The following is a 25,878-nucleotide window of genomic DNA, read 5'->3' as shown; positions in this document are numbered from 1 at the left end:
TGACTGCAAGTAGTCACACTTAGACAGGGGCTGGTGACCCGTTACAAGGATTGGCATACACACACAGGCACACACACACCCTCACACACGCCCACACGCACACACACACACACGCTCGCGAGCACACCCCTAGGTAAAAAAGTAATGACAGGTTGAAATGTAATGATAAGCACAACGGTGTGTAAACAACGCCATCTTGTGGCAAAAGCATCCTTCTATGACAGCATTTTGAAGATTTTGCAAGATTACTTGTAGTGTATGAGTTATCATCACTCATCACATATTCAGCTTGAATAAATGACTCGCAAGAGTTTTAAAAACGACCATATAGAAACTTTGCCTTTTAACTATATTAACCATCATGCACTGCGTTGCGTGAAGATGTAATTGTTCAGAAGTGCGTGCGTGCGTGGGGAGTGAAAAATGGCGGCAGTGTTGTTGCAAGTGTTGGAGCGGTCAGAAATAACTAAACTCCCCAAAGCTGTTCAAAATAAACTCGAAAAGGCTTTTTATGATCAGCAGTACGAGATAGATTCTCTGAAAGCACAACAGGAGCAATTCCGAGTTGACAGTGGTAAGGCATCTTGCTGTAGCCTATCTTCAGTGTGTTTAGAGAGCTAGCCGACTAGCTGTTTGGCACTGGATATTTACTGGAAAGTGACTACCATCAAACAAGCGTGCCTATGGAATTATGTGTATAAATTGTCCGTTTTTAATGTATTATTTATTTACTTTTGCCCTGTTTGAAAATCAATTGATTTGTTGATACTGGATTACGAATAGTTTAGTAAGAAGTCGGAACCTGGTAGTTAGCCAGCATTAGCTAGACACCCAAGTTGTTGGAACGTTTTAGGCTAAACTAGTTCAACAATAGCGATAGATAGCTATGCATCTTGCCAAGCGAACTCGACATAAGAACCCGAGTTTTGGGGGGTAAATAACAAGCTTCTTATTTTTGCAGAGCAACAGTTCTTTGAGAAGGTGAAACGGCTTGAGCAAAGCCAGGAGGAATTTGTGACCCAGACACAAGAACACCACAAACTAAAAGAGGAGTTATCCAAGTTTGGTAAATGCAATTAACTAACCTCCTTCATTCACCCATGTGCTAATGAGGCTACACATTGTGACTTTAACAAATCAATGTCCCCGTTTTAATAGACGAACAACTGAAGAGTGCTCGTGAAAAGAACAGGGAATATGAAGTTACCCAAGAAAAGCTCTCATCTGAACAGGTGAGGTAGACTTTAAACATCCCACCACCCCTCTCTCTCCCTGTCTGATGAAAGGATGAATGACATACGTTTTTGTTTTTTAAGGTTGCGCTGTCAAAAGCCAAAGATGAACTTGAGTCAGAGAAGCGTGAGCTCGTTCGCACACTGGAGAGACGATCCCAGGATATCGAATATTTGAGCGGTATGGATAATCAAATTACTGAAATGCATCAACCAAGATCTACTTAAATGACACATAATAGCTGAAGATATTCAGTACTCTAACCCATGGCTGTGGTGTGTGGTATCCCCCCCCCCCCCCACCCCAGAGGACCTAAGGCGTGTAAATGACAAACTGGTGGAGACCAACGCGTCCAAAATGGGTCTGCAGGTCAAACTGGACGACCTTGAGATATCCGAGATCAACATCAAGGCAAGTCACGCCGGACATGAAATTACATTTTTTGCATTTAGCAGATGCTTTTGTCCAAAGCGACTTCCAAAAGAGAGCTTTACAAAGACAGTGGAGTGGAGTCCCCCCTCCCCCCCTGGGTTTGGAACGTTTTCCATAAACGGGAAACCCTTTGATCTGTGACGCCCCCCCGCTCGTTGCTCCACAGTACAGGGAAAAGCGTATGGAGCAGGAGAGGGAGCTGCTGAGGAGCCAGATGGCCTGGCTGAACGACGAGCTGAAGGCCAAGAGCGAGGAGCTGCTGGCTCTGTCTCGACAGAAGGGCAACGAGATCCTGGAGCTCAAATGCAGCCTGGACAACAAGGAAGACGAGGTGAGGAGGCTTCACAAGCACGGCGGCTTTTTCTTACATTTATTTATTTAGCAGACGCTCTTAACCAGAGCGACTTACAGTGGGTACAGGGACATTCCCCCCCTGGCAAGTAGGGTGAAGTGCCTTGCCCCAAGGACACAACGTCATTTGTAGCCCAACTCCCTAACCCTCGGCCATCTGACTCTCTTTCTTGTGGTTCATGAACAAGGCTTTTGTCGTATCGATTCATACATTTCTTTGTTTTTAAATGTATAATTAAACGATGGTATTTAATAATGAGCTGTTCTTTTGTAGTTGAACAGGGTTCAAGACCAGGTGTCCAGTTTGAAGATGGCAAACGAAAGCCTTCAGAAGCAGGTCGAAGACATGATCGTCAAGCTGAAAGAGGTACAGTAGCTTTGGGACAGTTTAAATTATAAACCAAAGTGCTCTGAAGCCAGGAGTGTCAAGTCTTATTTCCCTTTTCTTTGTATCCAGGCCAAGGAACAGCAGGCCAGCATGGAGGAGAAGTTCAGGAACGAGCTCAACGCCAACATAAAACTCTCCAATTTGTACAAGGTATGCATCGTTAGTCTGCCGCGCGCCTTAGTTTGTTGACAGACAGAAGTTGTTTTCCTTCTCAGACACCTTCCAGGACTGAACTGTAGTTTCTTCCAGAGTGCAGCGTCTGATTCCGACTCCAAGAGCGAGGAGCTGAGCTCTGCAGTGGAGGAACTCCACAAGCTTCTGAAGGATGCGGGGGAGGGTGAGAGACACCGACCGGACAACAGAATCGCCCGTTCACTCTGCCGTGTCTGTGAACATGACGTGTTTCCCCCCTCTCTCTCTCCGTCTGTAGCTAACAAGGCCCTGGAGGTGAGGCTGCAGGAGGCAGACGGTGCCACGGACAAGATGGCTGCCGAGCTGAAGGAGAAGATCCAGAGTCTGGAGAAGGAGCTGGAGAACGCCAACGACCTTCTGTCTGACGCCAAGCACAGAGGTGACGCTTTCAGAATGCACAGTAACAACGCTTTTGACCCCAAATCAACACACACCTTGACCCTAGGAGGCCTGTTGATCCCAGTCCAAACGGTCCACGACTGAGCTTAAACCCATCCCGTTTGTCGACGTGTACTGATGTTTGTTTGTGTGTGTGTGTGTGTGTGTGTGTGTGTGTGTGTGTGTGTGTGTGTGTGTGTGTGTGTGTGTGTGTGTGTGTGTGTGTGTGTGTGTGTGTGTGTGTGTGTGTGTGTGTGTGTGTGTGTGTGTGTGTGTGTGTGTGTGTGTGTGTGTGTGTGTGTGTGTGTGTGCAGGTCCCGGGGGAGCGGTCTCGATGATGTCAGAGGAGCGGTTGACCACCATGTCACCAACGGCTGCTGCCGTGGCCAAGATAGTCAAGCCTGGAATGAAGTTGACCGAGGTAAACAATTTGACAAATTTGTGTTTCGTTTAAAAAAACAAAACAAGATAATCGTACAGCGATGACAAACGGGAGGCAAGGGTCCTGCGTGGTTCTCAGCCTGACGGTGGTTCCTGTGTGCAGATCTACTCTGCGTACGTGGAGGCCCAAGATCAGCTGCAGCTGGAGCGGCTGGAGAACAAGCGGGTTAACAAGTACCTGGATGACATCGTGCAGGAGGTGGAGGCCAAGGGCCCCCTCCTCAAACGGCAGAGGGACGAACACGAGCGCATGCAGAAGTCCGTGGCCAGCCTGTCAGCCAAGCTGGAGCAGGCAGTCAAGGTCAGGCCGCGTGTGTGTGTGTGATTCTGGGTGGGGGTGTGTGTGTGTCTGGCTGGGTGGGTGGGTGTGTGATTTTGGGTGGGTGTATGTTGGAAGTGTGTCCTGTTGTTTGAATTGAAAAGCTCACGTGTGTGTTTGTGTTCCAGGAGGTGCACCGGCTGCAGCGGGAGACAGACGAGTCCAACAAGCGCTCCTCCATGCTGGAGAGGGAGAACCACAGATGTGAGCTGCAGCTGACCGACATGGCCCAACAGGTAGGCCTGGAAACGCCGTTCTCTTCCCCCTCAGCTTAACTCCTCTCCCGCCGCCCCGACATCTCTCCCCCAGCCAACGACCACGCTGTCGTTGGGATGTTTTTCCGGGTGGTTCTAAGGCGTTCTGGTGTGGCTCTGCCCCCCTTCCAGGTGCGCGTGCTGCTGCTGGAGCTGGAGGAGGCGCGGGGCAACCACGTGACCCAGGACGAGGAGCCATGCTCGGCCGACGTCAGCAGCACGTCGGAGGTGATCAGCCAGCACCTGGTGACCTTCCGCGGCGTGGAGGAGCTGCAGCAGCAGAACCAGCGCCTCCTGGTGGCTCTGAGGGAGCTCAGCGACGCCCAGGAGAAGGACGAGGTGGAGATTGCCGGCTCCAAGTGAGTTTGTGTTAGGTGGTTTATGTGTGTGTGTGTGTGTGTGTGTGAGGTGGTGTGCATGCCTGACCCTCTCCCTCCCCCCGGCCCAGGCGTAGTGAGCTGGAGCAGAGTCTGCAGGAGGCCCAGGTGGAGCTGGAGGCCCTGAGGGGTCAGCGCATCCAACAGATGCAGCTGGCAGAGTCCATCGTGAGGCAGAGGGACATGTACCGCGTGCTGCTGGCCCAGGCCACCGGAGCCAGCTTCCCTCCGCAAGGTGGGCCTGCCTGGGGAGGGCATCCGTCAAGCACCTGTCCACACACACACAACCCAGCAGGCCCTTCGTTAAGGAGTCGTATCTTCCCCTCAGCGATCAGCTGGGTTCGTGTCTGGGGGGGTTTGTGACCTTTGACCCCTTTTGTGTTCGTCAGGACCCTCCGCCTCCGAGGAGTTCTCCCTGACCTCGACCCCTCGCCGCTCCCCCGCCACCACTCCCGCCACGCCCACCGGGTTGATGATGGCGAGCGAGTCGACGGAGGCCGCCGAGGCGAAGGCAGCACTGCGACAGGTGAGCCCTTCGCCCTCCTCCAGACCCCCCTCCTACCACCAGAGGTCACTGTTTCTCCACAATTGGTGCCCTCAAATGATGTATTGTCTGTTCTGTAATGTAGAAATAAGTGGCTAGGTTGTTTCCTGGGTTATTGTTGTTACGGCTGAAGCAAAGTGTGTGTGTGTGTGCGCACAGTTGCAGGAGGTGTTCTCCTCCTACAAGCGGGAGCGGGCCGAGAGCGGGAAGGCCGTGACGGAGCAGAGTGAGAAGCTGCAGGAGCAGATCTCTGACCTGCGCTCCCAGAACGCCAAGATCTCCACCCAGCTAGAGTTCGCGTCCAAAAGGTGAACTTCCTCCTGGGAACCTTGGAGAGGTCATGTGACACGTGCTGCAGTGTGTCGTGGAGGTCATGTGACGCGTGCTGCAGTGTGTCGTGGAGGTCATGTGACACGTGCTGCAGTGTGTCTGGCAGGTCATGTGACGCATGCTGCAGTGTGTCGGGGAGGTCATGTGCCGCGTGCTGCAGTGTGTCATGTGTGCTGGTGGGTCTCCAGGTACGAGATGCTGCAGGACAACGTGGATGGCTACAGGAAGGAGATCGCCTCGCTCAGAGAGAAGGCCCAGAAGATGGCCGCCACGGCCCAGAAGAACGAGCAGAGTGTCCACAGCCTGACCCAGGACCTGAGGGCTGCCCAGGAGAAGCTCACCATGGCCGAGGTCTGACCGGCTTGCTCCCTTCTGACGGGAACATTCCACGTCTGTGTGTGTGTGTGTGTTTCAAAGCTGCTGTGTGTGTGTGGCCGTGTTCAATTAGCCTTGTGGGAACCAAGTATAGTAAAACATGAAGAATTAGACCTTCGTCTTAACTTCGAATGCTGGTTCTAGGATTAGAATTGCTTTTAGGATTTAGTGGATGGACAACACGATTTTGAATGGGAGTGAATGGTCGGACCCCACTAGGCTAGAAAAACCAACCCCCTGTGTGTGTGTTTCCCCTCAGGGCTGTGCTGAGAACCTGCGCAGGGAGAGAGACCAGCTGAAGCTGGTGGAGGCTAAGATGACCCAGGAGAAGGAGGCCATGCAGAGCCAGCAACGCAGCCAGACCCTGCTGCTCAGCAACCTGCAGACCATCCAGGTACACACACACACACTTACTAACACGCACATTATCCAACACACACAGGAGACACATAAACACACACACACAGAGATACTTACTAACACACGCACACAGGTGCACGTTAACCCACGCATACAGGAGACACACAGATATACAGTAACAGCATTCAACTGTTCATTTAGACACAGGCATGTTTCTCTAACGTGTGTGTGTAGTCCACCCTGGAGCGCTCCGAGACCGACACCAGGCAGCGTCTGAGCAGCCAGGTGGAGAAGCTGGAGCGGGAGCTGTCCCAGCTGCAGAGGAGGCTGGAGCACGAGGTGGAGCAGAAGCACGTGCTCAGCAGGACCCAGGACGTAGGTTCCCCCTCCGTCACGCCTCTTTACCGCCACCTGGAACAACACGCCTTGACTCTGCCTGTCTCCATCCAGCAACCTTGTCTCCTAACACCCTCCCCCCCTCCTCCTCTCCCCTCCAGGTGCAGCAGGTGGAGGCCAAGAGGCAGCTGGAGGCCCAGGTGTCCCAGCTTCAGAAGACCAGGGACCTGCTCAGCGCCGCCCAGCTGGAGGTCAACTCTCTGCGGTCGCAGTCTGTCCCCGGCGAGTCCCCCAGGCAGGCCCGCCTCTCCCTGGGCTCCCCCATCGCCCTGGGCCCCCTTCCTCCAGGGCTCCAGAGCCCAGACCAGGATGCAGAGCGCCTCCGGCAGGCCGAGGCCCGAGCAGAGGAGCTTTCGGAGCGGCTGAGGACCGCCACCTCTAGCCTGGATCAGTACCGAGCCATGGCCCACAGCCTGGAGGAGTCCTTGGACAAGGAGAAGCAGGTCCCTGCCCATGGCCCCCTGATCCCCATAGCCACCCAGATGAACCTTCCATGAACCCAGTCAGCCTGTGTTTGTGTGTGTGTGTGTTTGACTGTGGGTTGTGTGTGTGCAGGTGACGAACGAGGTGCGGTCCTCCGTGGAGGAGCGTATGAAGGAGGCTCAGGAGCAGCGCCGGCAGCTGGAGACCAGACTCCTGGAGGTCGAGAAGGAGAAGCAGGCCAGGCAGGAGGAGAGCAGGAGAGCCCTGGCTGCTGTGGAGCAGGAGGTGCGGAGGGAGGGAGGGAGGGAGGGAGAAAAAGGGATGAGACAGTTTAACTCTGCTGTTTTCCCCTCCCCCCTGGTCATACCTGCTTTTGTTCCGTATCAGATGAGCCAGCTGACCAGCCAGCTGAGCAGTGTCAAGGCTGACCACAAGGAGGCGCTGCAAAGGCTTGACCTGGCTGCTTCCCAGGCCCAGCAGACTGTCCTGGACAGCAAGGAGCAGGTGGGTCAGGCTAGCTTAGCTACGTTAGCCTAGCCACGCTAGCTTATCCACACGGCTTACCGTTCTCAATTCCATCTTCTCCCTCGACGTCCGCAAATGAAGCCCCTCACCCATCCGTCTGGGATACCTCAGGTGTAACTCTCTGAACTCCCTGTCCCCCTCCCAGGCGCGCCTGGTGGCTGAGGCCCAGGACAAGTACGAGCGGGAGATGATGCTCCATGCGGCGGATGTGGAGGCGCTCCAGACAGCCAAGGCCCAGGTCCTGCAGGCGGAGCAGCTCCACCACCAGCTGCAGGAGCGTGCGGGCCAGGCCAGTGCCCAGCTGCTGGAGGCCCGCCTGTCCTGGGAGGAGCAGGAGAACATCCTCAAGGTAGGAACTAGCAGGACGTGGAGTCAGACTTCCTCATCCCGTCCAGAGTGGTGGCTGTTTGGCGTCCTCGATCCTGTAAAAGATTGCCTACACTTACATTTTCTTAGATTGCCTTTCACTCGATTCATCCATTCACATTTACTAACTCCTTAAAGGGCATTAATACATTCACCAACGACCGACCTGTCCCACTGCACTAGATGAATAAGTAAATAAACACACTGGGACATCCTATGCAGTTTGAAGTTGTCGTCAAGACTTCCTCTAGTCCAGCTGATGGTCTTCATGTTGCCGTGTCTCTCTCTCTGCCCTCTTCAGGAAGAGATGTCCAAGGTGTCTGTGCGCTCGGAGGAGCTCCAGAGGCAGAACACCCTGCTCCACGAGCAGATCCAGACCATGAGCAGCAAGATGGCCGCCACCCTGCAGCGGGCCACCGAGAGCCCCGCCGCCATCTCCCTCGCTGAGGAGGCTAGGTCCCAGGAGCACGTCCTGGAGATCCTCCGGTAACAAAGGGAACGCTCCCCCCCCCTACCCCCTTCTGCTTCTCTGTGTTAAAGTTGTCTACAGTTCAGTTTACTCAGTCTTCCTTGACTTTTCCCTCTCTTGTCTCACACCTTTCACCTCCCTCTCTCCCTTTCTCCTCCCTCCCTCTCTCCCTTTCTCCTCTCTCCCTTTCTCCTCCCTCCCTCTCTCCCTTTCTCCTCTCTCCCTTTCTCCTGTCTCCCTTTCTCCTCTCTCCCTTTCTCCTCCCTCCCTCTCTCCCTTTCTCCTCTCTCCCTTTCTCCTCTCTCCCTTTCTCCTCCCTCCCTCTCTCCCTTTCTCCTCTCTCCCTTTCTCCTCTCTCCCTTTCTCCTCCTTCCCTCTCTCCCTTTCTCCTCTTCTCCCTCCCTTTCTCCTCCCTCCCCCTCTCCCTTTCTCCTCCCTCCCCCCTCCCAGGTTTGTGCGGCGTGAGAAGGAGATAGCGGAGTCGCGCTTTGAGGTGGCCCAGGGGGAGAGCCTGCGCCACAGGCTGCGGGTGGAGCACCTGGAGAGGGAGCTGAAGGAGATGCAGGACAGCCTGACTGCAGAGAGGGAGAGGATGCAGGTCAGCCGCGTTCTGGACCGATCGCACACTGCGAGCGGTCGAGATCAGGGTTCTCCAGAGCTGTGCCTGGAAATCAAGCACGTAAAACAAGCACTCGACGATGGAAGTATGATTCGAAATTTGACCCCCTGCCCCTCCCTCAGGTGACTGCCAAGACCCTGTCCCAGCACGACGAGCTGATGAAGAAGACTGAGACCATGAGCGTCCTAATGGAGTCCAACAAGATCCTGAGGGAGGAGAAGGAGAGGATGGAGCAGGAACTACAGCAGGCCCAGGCCAAGGTTGGTTAAGGATGGCCAGGCTTAGTAAACACCAGCAGGTGTTCTGTTGTGTTGGTTTGGTGCAAAGTCTCTGTCGGCATTTGTTGGGGCCGTGTTACAAAATGACAGTTATCTTTACAAACATTCTAAACCCAACAGCCGACATTAGACTGTTTTGGTCTTTGTGGGAAGTTGTTGAGGCGGTGCAAACTGTCCTTAGACTGCTGAGAGAGGGGACACCAGCTTAGTGTGTTTCCTTGGTCCGGTCTCAGGTGTGTAAACTGGAGGCAGAGGTGCTGCCCGTGCAGCAGGTCAACGCAGAGCTGAATGAGAAGACCAGCATGCTACAGGCAGAGAAGAAGCTTCTGGAAGACGACGTCAAGCGCTGGAAGGCCAGGACCCAGGTCAGCGACACCCCCCCCCCCCACCCACCCACCCACTTTTCACACTCCTGGTCGAGCAATCGGATCATTATTTCATGTATTTACAAGCCACATTTAAATAAAGCTTGTGTCAACCAAAGTTGCTGTACGGCAGAACTAACAGACAGTATGACAGAGCATGAGACAAGGCAGTCTGGCAGGCCGCTGTAGCTCACATGAGGTAAGGGTCTCCTAGTCCGTGAGCTGGAGCTGAATTGTCCCTGGCGTGTTCCCGTAGCACCTGGTGAGCCAGCAAAAGGACACAGACCCGGAGGAGTACAAGCGCATGCACTCTGAGAAGGAGGTTCACCTGAAAAACATCAAGGAGCTCAAGGAGGAGAATATCAAGCTCAAGGCGGAGGTGGCCAGGTGAGGGGGGGGAAGGGACGTCTGCAGAACGACCCTCTCTACTGCTGTTCACGTCTGTGTTCTTTACCTGCTAGTCACTGTTGGGTGAATCTCTCTCTGTCTCTCTCTCTCTGTCTCTCTCTCACACACACACCAGGAGTGGTGGTTCCGTGACCTCCTTGCAGACCCAGGTGTCCAATCTGCGTGAGAGCCTGGGCAGGCTGACCGCAGAGAGGGACTCCCTGAAGAAGGATGTGGAGGCCAAGACCCTGGAGGTCCAGGAGAAGGGCCGCACCATCACCCAGGTCAAGAAGATCGGCCGGCGCTACAAGACCCAGTACGACGAGCTCAAGGTGGAGCATGACAGGGTGAGTCGAGCTAAAGCCAGAGCAAGCGGGTTCGAGTCCGGCCCTCGGCCCTTTGCTGGATGTCCTCCTCTCTGACCCTCCCCTGCTTTTCACTCTTGTCCATTTAAACATTAAAATGGAGGAAAAGTAAAAAAAATTATGCAAACCCATTTACTTTTTACATATTAATTCTTTTTTCCAAGAAAATAGTTCTTCCCCTTTTTTTCTTGTATTATTTTCCCCAAAAACATTTGTATAAACACAAAATAAATGTATTTTCCATGTATGTATTTTCAACAACAACAAAAGCGGTGTGGGTTGAATGCTTGTTCTGGGTCTCCAGATTGTGGCGGAGGCAGCGTCGGCCCCAGCCCAGGACCAGGAGGCCCGGCAGGCCTCGGCCCAGGAGCTGCAGGCCCTGAAGGGCTCCCTGACCCAGGCTGACAACCAGAACAAGGACCTGGAGAGCCAGCTGGAAAACCTCAACAAGGTCAGAGATGGTGCTCTGATTTGTGTGTGTGTGTGTGTGTTCACCTTGAAATATACGCGTTTCTCACTTTGTTTACAAGTCTTATTTGTCCTGACTCTCTCACCTGTCCTGACCCTCTCACCTGTCCTGACCCTCTCACCTGTCCTGACTCTCTCACCTGTCCTGACCCTCTCACCTGTCCTGACCCTCTCACCTGTCCTGACCCTCTCACCTGTCCTGACCCTCTCACCTGTCCTGACTCTCTCACCTGTCCTGACTCTCTCACCTGTCCTGACCCTCTCACCTGTCCTGACCCTCTCACCTGTCCTGACCCTCTCACCTGTCCTGACCCTCTCACCTGTCATGACCCTCTCACCTGTCCTGACTCTCTCACCTGTCCTGACCCTCTCACCTGTCCTGACCCTCTCACCTGTCCTGACCCTCTCCCCTCCCCTCCCCAGGTGGTTGGAGAGCGCGAGGCGGAGGTGCGGGGTGCCCAGGAGCAGACTTCCCACCTGCAGGGGGAGCTGTCCCGGCTGAAGCAGGACCTGCAGGAGAAGGCCTCCCTGGAGGAGACGCTTCGTCAGCAGATCAGCGACAAGGAGGAGAAGACCAGGAAGGCCTTACTGGCGGCCAGGCAGAAGATCCACCAGCTGACAGGTACGGAAGGCACCGCCCTCCCTGAGAGAGGCCCAGGGGGTGGGGTCTCTAAGGTGGGAGAGGAAGGAGAGACACATCAAAAACAAAAAAAACGTGGAAATCAGTCTCTTGTCCTGGCGTATTTGTTGTTCCTGACCTCTGACCCCCCCCTGCGCCTCCCAGGTTCAAAGGAGCAGCTTCAGAAGGAGAACGAGGAGCTGAAGCAGCAGCGGGAGGAGCTGGAGGTGAGGGTGAGCGCGCTCAAGTCCCAGTACGAGGGCCGTCTGAGCCGGCAGGACCGCGAGCTGAGGGAGCTCCGAGAGCAGCAGGAGAGACAGGAGCAGAGAGACGAGCCCAGGGACGAGGGGCCCAGCAAGGTGAAGGGACGAGGGAGGGACGAGGGAGGGACGAGGGGCCCCGCAAGGTTAGGGGACGAGGGGACGAGGGAGGGACGAGGGGCCCCGCAAGGTGAGGAGGGAGGGTTGGGGGAGGGAGGGAGGGTTGGGGGAGGGAGGGAGGATTGAGGGTGGGAGGGAGGGAAGAGGAGAGATGTGGAGGAGGGTTGGGAGGTGGAGGAGAATAGGTGTCAAAAGATAGGGGCCTCTGGACTATATCTGCATGCAAAATCCTGTCTGTTAGAACACTTAACTCACACGTGTGTGTGTGCTGCAGGCCCAGGAGCAGCAGAGGAGCACAGAGCAGAGACAGATCACTCTGAAGACCACCCCAGCAGCAGACAGGGGCAGGTGCGATCACGCTCACCCTGTTCACCTGCTCCCTCCACTCACACACCCATACACAGTATTCACACTCTCTGGCTTCTCAAGTTCAGCTGCTCTACATCTGTTAACAAGCCCCTCCCCTTGTGGTTCTCCAGTGCCAGCACCTCAGAGCCGCCCACTGCCAACATCAAGCCCACCCCTCTGGTGGCCACGTCCGGCAAGCAGCCGGCCATCCCGGGGAACAAGCCCACCCCCCGGGCCAGCATCAGGCCCATGATCACCCCGGCAACCGTGCCCACCCCTACCCCCACGGCCACCGTCATGCCCACCACACAGGTGGAGAACCAGGAAGGTGAGCGAGTCCGCCCGGCACAGAGAGCCAACGACTAGGGGTGGGGTGGGGGGAATCGATTCACATTTGCACCAAAAGATTCCCACTCCTAGGAACGACTCCTCTCTCTCCGTCTGTGGAGTTAGCAAATGATTTTACTTGAGGGGATTTCTTTTTTTCTTGTGAAGCATTCTGACAGCTGTGACCTTTGACCTCCCCGCCCCCCTAGCCATGCAGTCGTCCGAAGCCCCGCCGGAGCATGTGACGGTGTACGGCAGCGCCAGCGGCTCGGTCCGCTCCACCAGCCCCAACGTCCAGACCTCCAGCCCCATGCTGGCCCTCCAGCAGGGCCAGACCCAGACCACCGCCTTCGTCCAGCCCACCCAGCAGCAGAGCACGCCCCACGCCGAGCCGGCCAATCAGGAGCCGGCGGCGATGGAGGCGGTGGGCAGCTCGCAGGTGGAGAGGCCCTCCACGTCCTCGGCCGTGTTCGGCACATGTAAGAGAGCGTGGCTGGAATGAGTGTTACAGTGTTCACACTGCAACACCTGTGTGACAGGCTTGTGGTTAGATTTGAGATGTGATTGGACATTAAGCGGATGTGTGCGAGTGTCTCGAGTCCTGGGTTCTAACTGCTGTGACCCTGCCTGCCCCCAGTCCCCCCCACCCCCGGCCCTTCCTCCATGTCGAAGAGGCCTCGCGAGGAGGACATGGAGACCTCCGCGGGAGACTCCGAGGCCCCCCAGGAGGCCCCTCCGGAGGACCCCTCCGAGCCCCCCATCCCCAAGAAGATCCGCATCATCCAGAGGGTGGGGCCAGAGGTGAGCACCGGCACGCCCCCTCAATGCCCCCCATCACACCCCTATCATGCCCCCCATCACAGCCCCCCGGAGCCCAGGGTAAGTGGTGGTGTTTCATGACTGTGTTGTGTGGTGTTGGCACCCCAGGAGGAGGTGCTGGCTGAGGAGGGCCCCGAGGCCGAGGGACCCGCCACATCAGAGCCTCTGGAGGCCCCAGAGACCAGCCAGGTGAGGCCTCCAGCACCCGGGTTGGCCTCTACTACGGCCCTCAGGGTTTCCAGCAGAAAATGAGTTAGTTAAGGTGGTAGGGTGGGGTTTGCCGTCAGACCGGGAGCGGGGGTTAGCTTCTGCGATAGACTAATGCGTTCTGCAGAGAAGGGAGACTGGCGTTTTGGAATGGAAGGGAGAAAAACAGTACAAAGTAACACGACGGATATCGCTACGAAAAACGACGACGTAGTTAAGGCGGCAGGCGTGTGTTTCTTAGGCGGCCGCCTTAACTGGAGAGTGCTGCGGGAAACCCTGGACCTTTAGTTAGACTAGGACTGGGGAGGAGCCAGGTGAGGCCTCTAGCAGCAGGGTGGGCCTCTACTACAGCCTCTACTCTGCTGTGGGACTGAGGAACGTGGATGTCCTCCTCCACTACGTATCTCAGTGTGTGTGTGTGTGTGTGTGACGTTCCCCAGCCGGAGGACTACCCCGTGTCGGAGCAGGCTGAGGAGCCTGTGGCCCAGCCCCTCCCCCTGGAGACGGCCCTGGCCCAGCCCCTCCCCCTAGAGATGGCCCCCTCCCAGCTCCTCACCGTGGCGATGATCAGGTCCCGGCCCCTCCCCCCGGAGATGATCACGTCCCTGCCGGACGAAGACTTGGACGCCCCCGAGCAGCCAGAGCACGAAGTCATCGTCATCGTGAGTGACAGTGAGGACGAGGAGGAGGACGAGGAGGAAGAGGAGGAGGAGGAGGAAGATGAAGAGGAGGAGGAGGAAGAGGAACAACAGGTGAGAAGGGGGAGTGTTGACAAGTTGCGTCTGGTGACTTGGCAATGTGTTTCTGACGACGTCAAGCGATGGGGTGTTTCTGAAGCCGTCTTCCTGCTCACAGGACTACGACCAGGATGACGAGGAGGAGGAGGATGAAGAGGAGGAGGATGAAGATGGAGGGATGGGCGAAGGAGAGGAGAGCAACGAAGGGAGCGGAGAGGGCAACGAGGCGTACGAAGGAGAGGACGCCGAGGTGAGACACACACACTCCTCAGACCAGACCATCACACACACACACACTTCCAGTATTCTGCGGCCCCGCCCTCCTAACGACACACTTCCTCTCTCATCATTTCCTTTCGTCTCGTCTCTGTCCATCAGTGAAGGGGCCTGTAGGGTCACTGGCCTGTCTGCGTAGGGCCCTGTGTTTACTGTTAGACGGTCTGTACGCTCTGTACCCAGGCCTTCACAGCATGAGTCAGTGTCTGAGCGCTGACTTGGAGTCCTCCACGCCTCTTTCCATTGATGTCTGGTAGAGTGGGTGGAGGGGTGAGACGGTCAAGTCCCCTGGGTGGAGGGCTGGGTGGGTGACGGGGGTCCTGCCTGGAGGGCTGTGTGGTCAGGGTGTGGCTAGCTGCCTGGACGTTTACTAGAGTTCACAGTGAGGACCGCCTGAGTCGGGGAAATGAGTCATGATCGCTAGCATGTGGTGGGCCCTCCATCGCTGCCTGACCCCTGACTCCTATATGTCTCTCTCTGTCTCTCTGTCTCCCTCTGTCTCTTTGTCTCTCCCTCTGTCTCTCTCTCCCTCTCTGTCTGTCTCTCCCTGTCTGTCTCTCTCTCTGTCTGTCTCTCTCTCTCCCTCTGTCTCTCTCTCCCTCTGTCTCTCTCTCCCTCTGTCTCTCTCTCCCTATCTCTCTCTCTCTGTCTCTCTCTGTCTCCCTCTGTCTCTCTCTCTCCCTCTGTCTCTCTCTCCCTCTGTCTCTCTCTCCCTATCTCTCTCTCCCTCTGTCTCTCTCTCCCTATCTCTCTCTCTCTCTCTCCCTCTGTCTCTCCCTCTGTCTCTCTCTCTGTCTCTCTCTCCCTATCTCTCTCCCTCTGTCTCTCTCTCTGTCTGTCTCTCTCTCCCTATCTCTCTCCCTCTCTCTCTCTCTCTCTCTGTCTGTCTGTCTCTCTCTCTCCCTCTCTCTCTCTCTCTGTCTGTCTCTCTCTCTCTCTCTCTCTCTCTCTCTCTCTCTCTCTCTCTCTCTCTCTCTCTCTCTCTCTCTCTCTCTCTCTCTCTGTCTCTCTCTCCCTCTCCCTATCTCTCTCTCTCCCTCTCTCTCTCCCTATCTCTCTCTCTCTCTCCCTCTCTCTCTCTCCCTATCTCTCTCTCTCTCTCTCCCTCTGTCTCTCCCTATCTCTCTCTCTCCTCAGGGGGCTGATGATGTCACAGACCCGGGCACAGAGACAGAGGAGAGTCTGGGTGCGTCTGACTCCACCCAGCGAGCGGCCGACTCCCAGACACCCAGCTGTAAGAACCACCGTCTAGTCAACACACAGTCTAGTCAACACACAGTCTAGTCAACACACAGTCTAGTCAACACACAGTCTAGTCAACACACAGTCTAGTCAACACACAGTCTAGTCAACACACAGTCTAGTCAACACACAGTCTAGTCAACACACAGTCTAGTCAACACACAGTCTAGTCAACACACAGTCTAGTCAACACACAGTCTAGTCAACACACAGTCTAGTCAACACAGTTTACGCTCCCGTCATTCAGCTAGCTGTTGTAACGTGTTAGTAAAGTCTGAAACAGTTGAAATCCATTAGTGCTGTAATGTGCTTTTTCAAGCCTTATTTTAGCCTATATCCAGACAGTTTTGGTAGTAATTGAAGTGTTACACAGGAAATGCCCACAAATCCAAATCTGAAGGATTTCTAACGTGATTCTGCCGTGTTCTCGACCCGTCTGTCTCAGTTGAGAGCTCCATGGAGGTCTTCTCCTCCGAGCCGAACACCTCTGCCTCCCGCATGCCCCAGTCGCCACGGAGACCGCCCCTCTCTCTGCCCCCCCGCCTGAACATCCTCCCTGCCCCCCCCCAGGAGCTGGGGCCCCCTGCACAGTTCCAGGTGTGTACCGGGCTCTCTCGTGTGTGTGTGTGTGAGAGAGAGATTTATTGTGTGTGTGAGAGAGACAGTTATTGTGTGTGAGAGAGTTCTTGGTGGGTGTGTGTGAGGGAGTTATTCGTGTGTGTGTGTGTGTGTGTGTGTGTGTGTGTGTGTGTGTGTGTGTGTGTGTGTGTGTGTGTGTGTGTGTGTGTGTGTGTGTGTGTGTGTGTGTGTGTGTGTGTGTGTGTGTGTGTGTGTGTGTGTGTGTGTGTGTGTGTGTGTGTGTGTGTGTGTGTGTGTGTGAGAGAGCGTTCTTGTTAACCAGCTGTGTGTGTGTGTGAGATATAGAGAGATTCTTGGTGTGTGTGAGGGAGAGAGACAGTTATTGTTGTGTGTGTGTGTGTGAGAGAGTTCTTGTTAACCAGCTGTGTGTGTGTGTGTGCTTTCCAGCGTATTCCCATCCGTCGGCCGTCAGTAGGCCGGGGCCTGCAGCTGACCCCGGGGATGACCAGCAGCGCTGTAAGTTCCAGCCTCTCACAACCCTGTATCACACGTGTGTGCGTGCGTGTGACGTCCTCTCTCGTCTCCATAGCAACTCTTCTTCGAGGACGATGACAGGATGGTGCCCAGCACCCCGACCCTGCCTCTGCCTCACCGCTCTGACGGCTTCGCCGAAGCCATCCAGTACGTACACACACACACACACACACATCCACTCCTGACATCCACCCCTGGTTCTTAACCCCAGACTCTGTCCTCCTAACCCTCCCTCCCTCCCCCCTCCTCTCTGAGCAGCTCCCCACAGGTAGCAGGAGTGTCCAGGTTCAGGTTTGGGCTCCAGGAGGACGTGTCCCAGACCAGCATGGCCTCCTCCTCCTCCTCCCACTCCGACCTGGGGCAGCTGGCCTCACAAGGAGGTACGTCTGGAGGCCCGGGGGCCTGGGGCCCTGACCTGCCACGCACCCACACCAGTCTATCCATCGACACATGACCTTCCTGTCAGTAAGGAAGCATGACAATGCTCCTATTCTTTCCTGTCTGCTGTTTCTCGTCTGTCTGTCTCCCTCTCTCTCTCTGTCTCTCTCTCTGTCTGTCTCTTTCTCGTCTGTCTGTGTGTCTGTCTCTCTCTCTGTCTGTCTCTCTCTCTGTCTGTCTCTCTCTCTGTCTCTCTCTCTGTCTGTCTCTCTCTCTGTCTGTCTCTCTCTCTGTCTGTCTCTCTCTCTGTCTCTCTCTGTCTCTCTGTCTGTCTCTCTCTCTGTCTCTCTCTCTCTCTGTCTCTCTCTCTGTCTCTCTCTTTGTCTCTCTCTCTCTGTCTCTCTCTTTGTCTCTCTCTCTGTCTCTCTCTCTCTCTCTCTCTCTCTCTCTCTCTCTCTCTGTGTGTGTGTTGTAGGTCTGGGGATATACGACAGTCCTCTCTTCCTGGCTACTCAGGAGGAGGAGTCTGGGGGAAGGAGTGTATCCACCACACCCCTGCAGGTGGCCGCCCCAGGTAACCACACACACACACCCCGTCTCTCTGCACCACGCCGCCTCCACCGACAGAACAACGTGCTCATCGCCACGGCGACGCCCCTGTCCTCCTCCAGTGACGGTGTTCCCCGAGATGTTGACCTCCGAGGGGCCGGTCATGGCCTCCCAGTCCGTCGCCGTGGTGAGCACCTCCACCGTCTCCATGGTGAGCACCTCCACCGCGGGCGTGGCAGGGCAGTCTGGGCCCGGCCCAGAGGAGAGAGACGACGTCTTCATGGAGGGAGAGGGAGACAGGTGGGGCCACGTCACCATCACCCCATCTCACACACCTGAAGCAGCCAGGCACAGGAGTTTTCATCTGCTTTAATCATGTGTGTCTCTCTCTCTGTCTCTCTGTGTGTCAGGGCCAGTGTGGAGGCCTCGCTGGAGTCTGTGTCCCAGGGGGAGTCGGAGGAGCCCTTCCAGCCGTCAGACGATGCCAGCCTGCCCTCCACCAGCCAGGAGCCTTCCTCCAGCTCTGCAGGTGCTGGGAGACCCATCTCCCTTCCACACTACACTACACCCACCCTCCACACCTCCCTCCCTAACCTCTCCTGTCCTCCACTCTCAGACCCCAGCAGCAGCAGCCAATCCAGGGTGTCCAGACCCCCCAGACAGCTGCAGCGCTGGACTGACAACCGCGGGCGCACGAAGAGAGGTGAGACACACACGCGGCTCGTAACTTAATGATGCAAAAACCCCAAGATTCATACTTCTCATTATACATTTTTATTCAAATGAAGAATACAGAACATTAAAAACATTCATCTGAAACAGTAACACATGTATACAGGCACTGTACACTGGTAAAGCGGGTTCTGATTTTTCTTGTCGGTTGCTCCAGGTCAGACGATGCTGTCTCGGGGTGTCCATGGGAGACGATTCGCCAGATAAAGCACCAATCAGACACTTCAACATCATTCCTGTATCCGTGGCATTGTCATAGAAACAGAATTCATAGAATATGACCCCAACAGTCGACTTCTAGTCTAGGAAGGCAGACGTCCTGAGCTATGTAGTGTACATATTTGAGATCAACAATATAGCAAATTGTGTTAATCATAATGCCATCTCAAAATAGTTTTTTAATCACTGGAGCAGTCTTATATAGCCTCTGATTCTATGACGCTGGTTATCCTTAGTCCCTATGATGTGTGTGTGTGTGTGTGTGTGGTCTCCTCAATCTGAATCCTAGTTTTTGTACTTGTAAGGTTTGCAAAAGCAGTTCTGGCGGAAGCCATTTGTTTTATGGACAATGCTAATAAAGTTTGAAAATCTGTGACAGTTTGTGGCGCAAGTTTGTTTGGAGTTGTCAGACTGTCTTTGGACAGTTGAAGAAGTCCTTTGCTGAGTTCTTCTTGGGGGATAGGCTCATGGGTGTAGCCAGAACAGGACGATCTTCCATCTTGACATTATAGTATTTGGCTAAGAAAAACAGACAAGGAGAGCAAAATAAGATATGAGTACAATATGCACAAAGTATTATCATTTGACATGCAGATACGGGATAGAAATTGGCTGTAGTCATGGTAGCGTCTTGGCAGAGAGGTGAGATTTAGAGTTTCTGTTGATGTTTCTTTAGTGACAGAATGACTAGACGTTGTCAAACTTGTTTACTCCACCACTTGGACGGATGAGTCACCCCAGCCTGGACACATGTTTCTGGTCAGACATGACGTGTGCGAGAGGTTAACACGCATCTCGTAACTGTAGACAGGTGCAGGGACTTACTGACGGGCAAGGGTTGTTTTTTTTTTACTGGAGATGTGATGCAGGGCTACGCCCTTCTGTTGCCCTTCCTCTTATGGTAGCCTGTCTCAACCCTGGTCCACAGGGATCCCCTGCCCTGCACGTTCTAGAAGTTTCCCAGCTCCCGTACGCCTGATTCATTATGAACGGGTCGTAAACACGCTCGGCAGAAGCCTGATAACGACTCATTCAGTTGGACCCGGGGGCCACGAGGACCAGGAAGGTCACGAGGACCAGGAAGGTCACGAGGACCAGGAAGGTCACGAGGACCAGGAAGGTCACGAGGACCAGGAAGGTCACGAGGACCAGGAAGGTCACGAGGACCAGGAAGGTCACGAGGACCAGGGCTGGGGGTGGCTGCGCCGTGGCGAGACCCGGGTCAGGAACGTGTGGTTGCGTGTGCTTACACCGTGAGAAGACGTAGTAGCTGTAGCCCTCGGCTTGGCGGCGGTTGGGGATGGACACGGCGGAGGTCACGGTGGAGGGGAAGCCCTTCCAGGTCACACGGATGTTGATAGCCGGCCCCAGTGGAGAAGCTGGATGGGTACGAACAAAAACATCGACATTCGCTCTTTTTTTTTAGTAGCTTACATCGTCTGTTATTAGTGTCCTGTCTGTTGATAATACTGTGTTAGTTCTTCCAGTACATCAAGAACACCCACCCACACAAAGAGGGGGACAGTTGTTTGTAACATGTTTGTTTTAGTGCATCATCTGTTTATACGCTGTGAACCTTGCTCTGTGTTCCAACCCCCTCCCCCAGAAGTCGATACAAGAGGATTTATTACCTGCTTGTCTGGCAACTCGGTTGCGTGCGCCGTACACAGCATATTGTACCTTCTTCCCACAGGTTGGACTGGTGCCCTGCTTATAAGAATACCTCTGGACCAATCCCCCTGGAAGAGCCAACCACATGAGAGTTGTCGAGTGACACACAAAACAAAAACGACTTGTACTTGCTTTACAACCTGAATCAATACTGTGGTTGGATGTATCCTAACACCAAACACTGCTCTGCTCTCTTACCGCTCTTGAAAAAGTAAACAGCTTCTCCTCTCCTGCGGTACTCGGGCACCGACAGGGCAGCGGTGATCTGGCCTTGAAGCCCGTCGAAGCCTGTGCTGACCAGCTTAGGGTATCCTTGGTCCACCATGCCATTCTCAAACCTCCAGTACTGAGGTCCCTGGACGAGATTCCAAGACGTGCACACATCGCTTAGCTCAGGACACAAGCCAGCTACCATTCGGGTAGGGTTTCTGTGAGAGCCAGGGTGTTTACCTTCAGGATGTAGGTCTTGCCCTGGCAGTTGCAGCGCGTGAAGACTGTGTCGATGGGAGAGGGGACACCCCACACGTCCGTGATCCCGCGGGCAGGACCTGGGTTTCTGAAGCTGTCCAGCACCCAGAAATAGTGTCCTAACAAGAACCAGAACAGTACAGTCACCCATCCTCATCATCTATAGCATCCTCAACTTGTCTTTTGACACTGTAGTGCAACAACGCATTTTTTTATAACTCCCTCAACTAAAAACAATATATATCATTGGAAAAAATGTCCTTGTTCTGTTGGGAGAATCTTCATTCCTGTGGACATTCTAAGATGAGGAACATGTTCTAAGGTGTAAAACAGGGTGGAGGCGTTCGGTAGGTTGGGGCTAGCGTCACTTACCTCGGAACACCACGACGGTGCCGTTCCTCAGCGTGGTGGTGGCTCCTGCAGGGCGGCCGGTGCAGAGGTTGGTGTTGTTGTTGTCATCTGGAAATAAGGAGCGCGTTAGGGGAGACATGCGGGAGCAGGGAGCAGAGGAGGGGCATGGAAAACTGTGGAGACTGAAGCCAAACTTGAGCCGGTGAACTGGCTAATGATTTTCCAATGCTTCCCTTCAATTTGTTGAGCTTTTTGAAGGAGTGCTTTTCTCTCCCCCAATTTTAAACAAGCTGCCTGGTTTGTTATGGTGTGGGTAAACCGACACTTCTGACAGTTAACACACTGCAGTCTTTCTTGAAAATAGATTTTTTCATTGTCACAAAAATCAAAGCTGAATGTCTGGCAAATTAATATACTGCTCAGTAGTAAAACAGAAGGGAACTGAATTACATCTTAGAAAACTTTAAGACTACTTTTGGAATGAAAGGAAGACTGGGGTCCTACCTGACTGGTAATCTCTGGGATTATATGTGCCAAGGTCAGAGCTGGGCTTGGTCGGTTTGGGCTTTGGTTTTGAGGTGGGTTTGGCTGGGGCTGGTTGGGCTGGGGCTGGTTTGGCTGGGGTTAGTATGAACTTCATGGGGTCTGTGGAGGTTTCCTCTACAGCTGCTTCATCCCCTTCCTTCACAGAGGTTGCTGTTGTTGTCATGGATTCATCTTGACCTTTGGTCTCTGAACTGGGTTTAGGCTCAGTGTCCTCAGACACTGGAGTGCTGGAGGTTCCCTTGGAAACCTGAGGTTCAGAGGAAGAGACTGTTGTGGCCGTCGGGGCATCGTTTGAGGCCTCCTGCTCTGAGGCCAGGGTGGTGGGCTCAGGGACAAGCGAGTTGGTGGAGGGGGTGGTGCTGTTTGGAGAAGCAGGGGAAGGCTCTGAGTCGTCTGGGGACGGTGGGTTCTTGGTGGGGCCTGGAGAGGTTGGGGGAGAGGCTGTGGTGGGGATCAGGTCACCAGCACTTTCTGGGTCAGGCACGGGGCTCTCGGAGTCATTAGTAAGAGATTCGTTGTCCACATCCTGGGTGTCAGGCTGTGGTTTGTCTTGTCCATCAGGCTGGGCGTCGCTCTCAGCAGGGGAAGGACTCGTCTGGGGCTCTGAGTTGGGCTGAGCGGAGGGGGATCCAGGGAGAGTGGGGTCAGGCTGTCCCTCGAGATCACTGGGAGAGTCTGGGCGATGGAAAAACATGACGTGAGACGGCGTCAGATTTGACGTCAATCCAATGAGACAAAGAGGTGGATTCCCCAAAGGAGACGTTTCACTTCACATTAAGATGACCTTAAGAGGTCAAACGGCATAGTCACACACACACCTGCTTCACCGTCGGGGACGGTCTGTGTGGGAAGGCCGTCGGAGGGACCTGAGTCTCCCTCCTGGTCCCCCGGCTGGCCTGTGTAGGTCTCCTCTGCAGTCGCTTCTTGCTCAGGGTCATCCTGGCTGTCTACCCAGGGGGTGGTCTGGGTCAGGGAGGGCTCAGAGGGGACCGTCTCAGGCAGGTCAGAGGGGGAGGGTTCGTATCCACTCGAGGCTTCTGGGATAGGGGGAACCTCTGGCCCTGTGTCAGTAGGGATGTTTGGGTAGGTCTCACCTATCACATCTGTCAAAGAAAGGATGAAGGGGAAGGAGACAACATGATTATTACTATTACCTTTGACTGTGTGACATGCTGTTGTTGAAAACACAGTTTAAAACGACCTGTCTCACCGTCATAGGGATCCTGTGAGTCTTCTGGGGTTAGTGGATTGAATTCACTCTCAGGTAAATCTGAAAATTTGATTCACACAGTTCAGTCATACAAAACCAGCCTACATTTTGAACTGACCTTTAAGTTACAAGCCCCTCAAAGCATGCCCTCATTCGTCATGTTTTCATCCACGCTTCTCCTCTCTTGCCTTTGGATTCTGTGCCTGTTGTGCAACTTCACAGTCCACTTTTAATGACATTATTTCCCTTTATTTTTCTTGGTCAGAGGAGCTGGGCCAGAGCCCTTGGCCCTCTCAGAGGAAACTTGGACACAGCTGACTCAAAACCCATGAGCCACAGAGCAACAGCCAACTCTGGATGTCACACTCTGAAAAACGTCCTTCACTGATTAGGGGCATTTTAAATCGGAATATTGGATTATCAAGGACTTCCTGTTAAAACCGTCAAGGGACAGTTATGACTTGACGTTTCATTTTAATGCTTTGTTGAGGCTCTATACGAGCAACGAATGGATGAATAATAGTAAGTAACTATTTAAGATTTTAAATAGATCCTTACCTTGGTCCTCTTCCACGTTGCTGTTGATGGGAGTCTCCTCTGGCTGCTCGGCTGGTTGAGCCTGAGAATCTGCAGAATTGTTGGATGTAAAACGACTTGAGTTTTCTACCTCCTACGTAATCGTTTCCTACGTAGCTAAAAGCTGCTGTCTCTCATAGCTATTGCTTCGTAAATGATACCTGTTGGTTTGTTATCGTTTATGTTATCGCATGAACTAGTCTTCGCTGGTGTACTGGCTGGTCCTTTGCTTGATTCTGTGGTTGTTACCAAAACAGAGATAAGTGAACAATAAACTGATGCTTTCACGCAGCTGCCTTGCGTGCATATCTACATGCATATAACTTAAATAGCATGCCTTCATGCTTGACCACAAAGAATGTAATTCAAACCACAAAACAGGACTGGACTATAGTCTGGTTATAACCACTACATGCTTTTTTACATACATTTTTTACATATACATAAATAAAATAACATTAAAATGTTTTATTTCATGAAACCGTGAGGGGAAACCGATAAGGAGACTTGCCTTCTGGATCACAGTTGTCCTTGAAGTCTGGGCAGCACTGGTTGAACTGCTGACAGTCAGCATCACAGGAACAACCCCTGCCTCTCTTGAACACCTCTCCACAACGTCCTTTGCATGAGTCCTCTGTCAGACAAGTAATACAGCCGTCAGTACCACTGTATTAGGTAGTCTGTCATCTTTTCACTACCGAGATAGGTGTGAGGAGTCACACCAATAGCCTCATGGGGAGGAACGGGACGTTGAGCATGGGACTTACTGGTGGTGCACTGGGATATGTAGTCTTTACAGCACTCGTCGTGAACGATACATTCGTAGTCACAGTGGCACATAAAACCTCTGTAGTATTCTTCGCCGCATCTTCCACTGCAGCTTGCTACAGATTAAAAATCACAAAGTAGAAGTAATTGGGAAAACACTGCTCAAAGACACAGTAAAGCACTGCAACGTCAGTGTCATTTTCAAATACGATTCCTGTTTTTCCACACAAATTATTTACCCCGAAAAAGAAAACAAGTGACCAGTGGTAAATATTCCCACTTTCCTAGTTAATCATTTGTGATTGGGTCAACAAATCTGCGCAGGGACAATCAGTAAGGACTCATACATTTCTTGAAACTATCTCCGAGGCTGATTGCTGGCCTTTGTTAAGTAGTTTACGCACAACAGTTTTTCATTGAAGGATTCAAGTTTGGCTGTATAATTATGCGTATACTCACACTGAGCTACACTTGATGGTACGTTACAGGCCAGTAAAAGTATAGCAGAAAGCACTGAGACAGTCATCTTCACTTATGAACCTAAACAGAAGGACAAACAAGGGGAAAATATGATAATACAATTAAGTGTAACCATACAATCATTAATTACTAACGATAGGCGTCTACAAACCAAAGCATAGAATATGTTGAACGGATCAGTTTGAGAAAGGTGATCTCTTCATCTTACCTTGAGAGAGCAAATCCCTGTCCAAATCGTCTTGAATCTTTAGAAAACTGGATGTATGCTTTTATAAGGAGTGTGTTTGTATTGAGAAATGTTTCCAGTTTATCAGCGGTCCAGTCCAATTAGGTGATCTCGGAAACGTCCTCCTACGCTCTTGGGTGGCAACAACTGCACATTCGCCCCCTCACATTTTAAGAACTTGTTCCGAACTCACTCGTTTTTTTTTTTTTTTTGTGCCAAGTCATGACATCAGACATTAGACACAAATTCCACTTTTTTCAATGACATTTAAATTTCGGAGCCAAATCGTAAGATTTTTACTAACCGTAAAGCGGATTTCATACGATCTGTGATTTTTTTTCTCCAATTTTATTTTGACAGGTGTCGTGCCAAGCACTTATCCCCGCCAGGATTTGTATACCCTGGCCACGGGAGCGTGCGTGCACTGAGAGAAGCGGAGTTTAACCGCTGCACTTCGAATTCACCTCTTAAATTTAACAAATAGCGACGTTTATCTAGCTACATAAATATGTTTATTTGTCTGTTACATTACGTTATTTTCTGTGTTCTTTTGCTCACAATGAACAAGCTGACATAATATGGAGATATTATGCTGTTTTCCAAGTTACAGAGGATACACAATATATTTTGGCCGTTTTTTCACCTGATATAATGTGTACCCCCAACATGCAAAGGCCTGTCCTGCCATCATGTGTGTTATTTTCTGTGTTCTTTTGGTCATAATCAACAACCTGAAATAATATGGAGATGTATGCTCTTTTTTAGGAAAAGTTACACATTATATCAGGCCGTTTTTTCACCTGCGAATGTATACCCCCTCTGTAACTTTTGCTAGAATACAGCATTTTGGAGGAGCGTCTTGTCGTTTTGGAAGACCGACGACCAAATTTACAAAGGACTGGTGCGCCTTTTACAATAAGCTCACATGCATACTGTCATTAAAGGTGTTTGGAATTGTAGTTGTGACAGTTTGTCTGACCTAAACATGGAAACATTTGACG

The 25,878-nt window shown here is 53.0% G+C and overlaps 2 protein-coding genes across 4 annotated transcripts; one reads left to right on the top strand and one right to left on the bottom strand.

Moving 5' to 3' along the window:
- The first annotated feature begins 399 nt into the window (after positions 1-399).
- tprb (translocated promoter region b, nuclear basket protein) lies at positions 400-18,955 on the top strand. Of its 2 annotated transcripts, XM_047049492.1 has the most exons (50): positions 400-574; positions 962-1,066; positions 1,159-1,232; positions 1,317-1,413; positions 1,541-1,644; positions 1,832-1,996; positions 2,291-2,383; positions 2,474-2,554; positions 2,654-2,741; positions 2,835-2,975; positions 3,289-3,395; positions 3,519-3,716; positions 3,863-3,970; positions 4,121-4,347; positions 4,437-4,600; positions 4,755-4,891; positions 5,069-5,217; positions 5,428-5,590; positions 5,874-6,008; positions 6,209-6,349; positions 6,472-6,813; positions 6,926-7,078; positions 7,181-7,297; positions 7,464-7,667; positions 7,986-8,170; positions 8,604-8,751; positions 8,895-9,032; positions 9,284-9,415; positions 9,672-9,802; positions 9,939-10,149; positions 10,472-10,618; positions 11,059-11,257; positions 11,420-11,613; positions 11,909-11,982; positions 12,114-12,310; positions 12,519-12,788; positions 12,947-13,110; positions 13,237-13,317; positions 13,776-14,087; positions 14,203-14,322; positions 15,486-15,582; positions 16,036-16,187; positions 16,617-16,685; positions 16,759-16,850; positions 16,962-17,083; positions 17,557-17,655; positions 17,753-17,930; positions 18,041-18,159; positions 18,247-18,333; positions 18,520-18,955. In XM_047049492.1, the coding sequence occupies exons 1-50, from the start codon at positions 424-426 to the stop codon at positions 18,567-18,569; spliced, it is 7,212 nt and encodes a 2,403-aa protein (XP_046905448.1). In that variant the 5' UTR covers positions 400-423; the 3' UTR covers positions 18,570-18,955. The 2 variants fall into 2 exon arrangements, with proteins under 2 accessions (XP_046905448.1, XP_046905447.1); XM_047049491.1 differs by lacking the exons at positions 15,486-15,582; positions 16,036-16,187; positions 16,617-16,685; ... (5 more) ...; positions 18,247-18,333; positions 18,520-18,955 and having other exon boundaries at positions 13,228-13,317; positions 13,776-14,222.
- On the bottom strand, positions 18,943-25,069 carry prg4b (proteoglycan 4b). Of its 2 annotated transcripts, XM_047049493.1 has the most exons (15): positions 24,860-25,069; positions 24,631-24,711; positions 24,171-24,287; positions 23,915-24,037; positions 23,565-23,639; positions 23,386-23,454; positions 22,828-22,887; positions 22,436-22,720; positions 21,576-22,292; positions 21,093-21,179; positions 20,703-20,839; positions 20,451-20,607; positions 20,213-20,320; positions 19,832-19,960; positions 18,943-19,100 (listed from the first exon to the last, which is right to left on the bottom strand). In XM_047049493.1, exons 2-15 carry the CDS (start codon positions 24,695-24,697, stop codon positions 18,988-18,990), a joined length of 2,244 nt encoding a protein of 747 aa, XP_046905449.1. In that variant the 5' UTR covers positions 24,698-24,711; positions 24,860-25,069; the 3' UTR covers positions 18,943-18,987. The 2 variants fall into 2 exon arrangements, with proteins under 2 accessions (XP_046905449.1, XP_046905450.1); XM_047049494.1 differs by lacking the exon at positions 23,565-23,639 and having other exon boundaries at positions 24,860-25,054.
- Positions 25,070-25,878: the final 809 nt, after the last annotated feature.

The sequence above is a fragment of the Hypomesus transpacificus genome, chromosome 26 (assembly GCF_021917145.1).
Source record: "Hypomesus transpacificus isolate Combined female chromosome 26, fHypTra1, whole genome shotgun sequence".
Classification (NCBI taxonomy): Eukaryota; Metazoa; Chordata; class Actinopteri; order Osmeriformes; family Osmeridae; genus Hypomesus; species Hypomesus transpacificus.
This window is presented reverse-complemented; position numbering and strand designations above follow the sequence as displayed.

Bases quoted from the DNA above. Each gene is read 5' to 3' on its own strand.
- tprb (XM_047049492.1), top strand. From the start codon at position 424: ATGGCGGCAGTGTTGTTGCAAGTGTTGGAGCGGTCAGAAATAACTAAA. The intron at 1,414-1,540 runs GTATGGATAATC...CCCCCACCCCAG, and splicing joins GGATATCGAATATTTGAGCG to AGGACCTAAGGCGTGTAAAT. The intron at 2,384-2,473 runs GTACAGTAGCTT...CTTTGTATCCAG, and splicing joins TGATCGTCAAGCTGAAAGAG to GCCAAGGAACAGCAGGCCAG.
- prg4b (XM_047049493.1), bottom strand. From the start codon at position 24,697: ATGACTGTCTCAGTGCTTTCTGCTATACTTTTACTGGCCTGTAACGTA. The intron at 24,038-24,170 runs GTAAGTCCCATG...CTTGTCTGACAG, and splicing joins CATATCCCAGTGCACCACCA to AGGACTCATGCAAAGGACGT. The intron at 20,840-21,092 runs GTAAGTGACGCT...GGTTCTTGTTAG, and splicing joins CACCGTCGTGGTGTTCCGAG to GACACTATTTCTGGGTGCTG.